This window comes from Bison bison, unplaced genomic scaffold (genome assembly GCF_000754665.1).
Source record: "Bison bison bison isolate TAMUID 2011002044 unplaced genomic scaffold, Bison_UMD1.0 scf7180017864312, whole genome shotgun sequence".
NCBI lineage: Eukaryota > Metazoa > Chordata > Mammalia > Artiodactyla > Bovidae > Bison > Bison bison.
In genome coordinates, this window is record NW_011494884.1 from 129,503 (window position 1) to 133,579 (window position 4,077).

The following is a 4,077-nucleotide window of genomic DNA, read 5'->3' on the forward strand; positions in this document are numbered from 1 at the left end:
TTGTTATAGCCCACCACACCTTTGCCCTGTAGGAATGCAACTTTATCTAATGCTTTTGGAGGGTGGTGCTTGACTAATCACCTTTAGAGAAAAATAAGTTTTCTGAAGAAAGGGTCTTAAAATGTTAACAGGCCTCCGGGCCAGAAGATGATGCAAATCACCTAAACTTTTGCATATGATAAGTTTTCAGGAAGAAAGCCTGGCTTGCTGCCTGACTCTACCCCTTCCCCCATTATCCTCTATGCATAACTTAAGGTATAAAAACTACTTTGGAAAATAAAGTGCGGGCCTTGTTCACCGAAACTTGGTCTCCCCATGTCGTTCTTTCTCTCACCTTCTGGCTGAATTATTCAGCGTCTTTTCTCCACTGAATTTCCTCACTGAGCTATCCTTATTCTATTACTCTTTATATCCTTAATTAACGTTTAATTAAGCAGTTGTTTCCTGATCCTCGCCGGCGCCGTCCCCGCTTTGAATTCCCTGGATCCACCGGGGCTGGACCCCGGCAACCAGTAAAATATATACCAGAAAAATCATAATAGCAAGAACATAAGAATGAACTTTAAAAGATATATAAGGATGTGTAAGAATAAATTCATGAACAGATGAAAGGAAAAACTTAGAAAAAGTCAGACACACCTATGTTAGAGTTGAAAGACAATGTCATGTCATCTAAAAACTCCCCAGTTTCCTCTAAAAACTAAATGCACCTCTAAATAAAGTACTATGGCTTTGTTGTGGGGTGGGATCCTAGTGAAGAGATCCCTCCCAAATATGAAAATGAATTATAAAAGCACAGTAATTGAGAGAATCGAGTAGCTGAGATATGGATGCAGTCTGGTCCTGTGTACCTGGGAGTGTACTGCACATTCTGTATACTAGGCGTGTAGTACACAGAAGAAGGGTGGGATTTTTAAACAGTAGGAAAGGATGGATTACTTAGTAAGTGGCATGGGGACATTAGTTTCTCTAATTAGAAATAAAGTTAGACACTTGAGATTTATATGTGAAAATGAAGCTATCAAAGTGAAGAACCAAGATAAAATGATTATTTCTATCACCTTGAAGGACTTTTAAGCATGCTTCCCAAGGGCTGAAAAACATAAAAATTTACATAAAAATTTAAAACTTCTGCTTCATAAAAGAAAAGACAACAAAACCACACACAAAATGGAAAATTTGAAAAGCAGATGATTACCTAGAAAAAGAAATACTTGCAACATATGGACAAAGTGTTGAGACAGGCTTGGACCCGGAACCCGGGACCTTCTGCTGCAGTGCCTGCACCTGGTGAAACATCTCCAGCATCAGAACACAAAGAAACTCGAAGGAACTAAAACTAACTCCATGCAAGGAGTCAGTTAGGGCAAATTACGGACAACAGGGTACAAAGAGACCCCAAAACCCAGCTGCCACTTCTGAAGAGCCCAGAGTAAAAGCAGAGGTTTGAGAGCAAAGCCAGGGTACCTCGCATGCCCCCTGCACACACCACCACCTAAGGGGTGGGCAAACCACCTAAGCTACCCTTCCAGGCTGACCCCTGGACACACCTCTACCCTCACCCCATGTAAGGAACACGCTCGTCCCCCTCATCTGAGAGCAAGCAGGCAAACCTGTTGTTTGTTCTGGCTTCCTACTGTGCACCAGGGGCCCAAGTAAAGCCTTACCTGAATTTTCGTCTGACCTCTGATCAATTTCTATTGATTGCGGAAGGCCAAGAACCCTGGTTGGTAACACCATGAACAGTCTCACTAAAAACTATTCTCTTAAAAATCAGAAACTGCATCAGAGGAGCTTTGAAATACCGTGTGTGCCTGATGTTGTAAAATCCATTTGACCCCAAGAGAAACCTGCCTTGTCAGGGCTTGAGAGTTTCTTGATTATTTTCATTATTTAAAAAAAAAAACAAAAACAGAAAGAGGAGGAAAGTGGGATGCAAGATGATGACCCCATTCCTAAGGCTAGGAACAGCAGTAGGTGTCTGGCTGGGGAGGTGCCCCTAAGATGACTACCCAACATGCCTGCCTTCTCTTCAGGAATATCAGGAGATCTGCTCCACTGGCCCAGGGCAGAGTCAGGACTGCCCCATCCCTATCCCAGAGGCTGGGTCCACAGTGCTGTAAGAGGGAGGAGCTTGAGATCCTGTTGGTTTTAATTAATTTTGCTTCTTTGTATTTCTTCCTCTCACCATTTGAAAATGTATTACCTATGCACTAAATGGGGCTTCCCAGGTGGCACTAGTGGTAAAGAATCCACCTGCCAATGCAGGAGACGTAAGAGACTTGGGTTCCATCCTTGGATTGGGGAAGATCCCCTGGAGAAGGAAATGGCAACTCACTCCAGTATTCTTGCCTGGAGAATCCCATGGACAGAGGAGCCTGGCAGGCTACAGTCCATAGGGCTACAAAGAGTCGGACACGACTGAAGTGACTTAGCATGCACGCAGGCACTAAGTAATCCAGAAAATTAAACTGCTTGGTAAATGTTTGAATGAAAGAAATGTTTAATGTGAGCATGTGAATACTCTTACTTTGTCAACAGCTCGTATGCATTGAAAATAGTCCTTTTAAAGAGAAGTAACAGTGAAGATCACAGAACTGCCTTCCCATATTTTATGGGCTCAGCAAAGAGGACAAGCACATTAGCCATCCTTTCAGCAAGCCAGGTAAAGTTCCCACACAATTTTAGGGGAAAGAATAGACAAGCAAAAATATTTATATATTTGATGCTTCAAAAACTTACATAATAAAATCCATCTTCATCAATTTCGCCAAAAACAGTAATAATATCTCCTGTGCAAAATGTAAGTTCAGCCTGTAAAGACAGAGCATAAAGTTAATAGTGTTTTCCTAAATATAGAAGTTGCCTTAAAAAAAACATCTTCATGATTTCTGGTATGATTTCTCTTTTTTTTCTTATTGTTTTGGTATGAACCTACACTTTCAGTCAGATAAGGAGAAAGGGTACATATCAGATGAATGAATGCCTGTGTTCCCAGTCTCTTAGAAAGTAAGGACAATTCAAAATGGGGCCAAGTCTCCAACAGAAGGGTTGCTCCGATTCTCAGCCAGAATTAAGATCATCCCCAGGTTCTGCTGCTGGTGTGTGTTTACAGCCAGTTAAATAGTTAACTTAAAAACCACAGAGCCACATGTATACCTGTGGCGGATTCATTTTGATATTTGGCAAAACTAATACAATTATGTAAAGTTTAAAAATAAAATAAAATTAAAAAAAAAAAAAACCCACAGAGCCTTCAGATGCGCTCTGCAGTGAAGGGACCATTGCACAAATATCCTTTCACTGAATATATTTTAAAAAACTGTATTTAAATGTCATTTAGTAAGAGTCTACTACGTGCCATGCTCCAGATTAGAGGTGGGTGCATTGACTCCAGCAGAGGATACCAGAAAAAAATTTCATTTTTATCTCTAGACATGAAAACAGGGTACTAAAGTTCATTTCTAAGAGCCATTAGGCATCATATATATATTAAGCCAGGCTTCCCAGGTGGCACTAGTGGTAAAGAACCTGCCTGCCAATTCAGGAGACACAGGAAACACGAGCTCAGTCTCTGGGTCTGCAAGATCTCCTGCAGGAGGGCATGGCAACCTACTTCAGTATACTTGCCTGGAGAATCCCACGGACAGAGGAGCCTGGTGGGCTACAGTTCATAGGGTTGTGAAGAGTCTGACATGACCGAACCGACTTAGCATGCATGCACACATTCATCAAGCCAATACAGAAATTTGAATCCACCTAAGCTCTGAATCTGAACCACGAGCTGGTCACCCATCGGGTACAACAGAAATACCAAGGACCAGAGATTTGTATACATCTTGTCCAGAGCCAGACATCTGGAATGTGAAGTCAAGTGGGCCTTAGGAAGCATCACTATGAGCAAAGCTAGTGGAGGTGATGGAATTCCAGTTGAGCTATTTCTAATCCTGAAAGATGATGCTGTGAAAGTGCTGCACTCAATATGCCAGCAAATTTGGAAAACTCAGCAGTGGCCACAAGACTGGAAAAGGTCAGTTTTCATTCCAATCCCAAAGAAAGGCAATCCCAAAGAATGCT

The 4,077-nt window shown here is 41.8% G+C and overlaps 1 protein-coding gene across 1 annotated transcript in view; it reads right to left on the reverse strand.

Annotated features, from left to right (window-relative positions):
• Window positions 1-4,077, reverse strand: part of LOC104997596 (RIMS-binding protein 2) — a 217,323-nt gene that overhangs the window by 9,415 nt on the left and 203,831 nt on the right. The window contains exon 20 of the mRNA XM_010852440.1: window positions 2,743-2,828. Coding sequence (XP_010850742.1) covers window positions 2,743-2,828 — 86 coding nt within the window. The remainder of the gene's footprint in view (window positions 1-2,742; window positions 2,829-4,077) is intronic.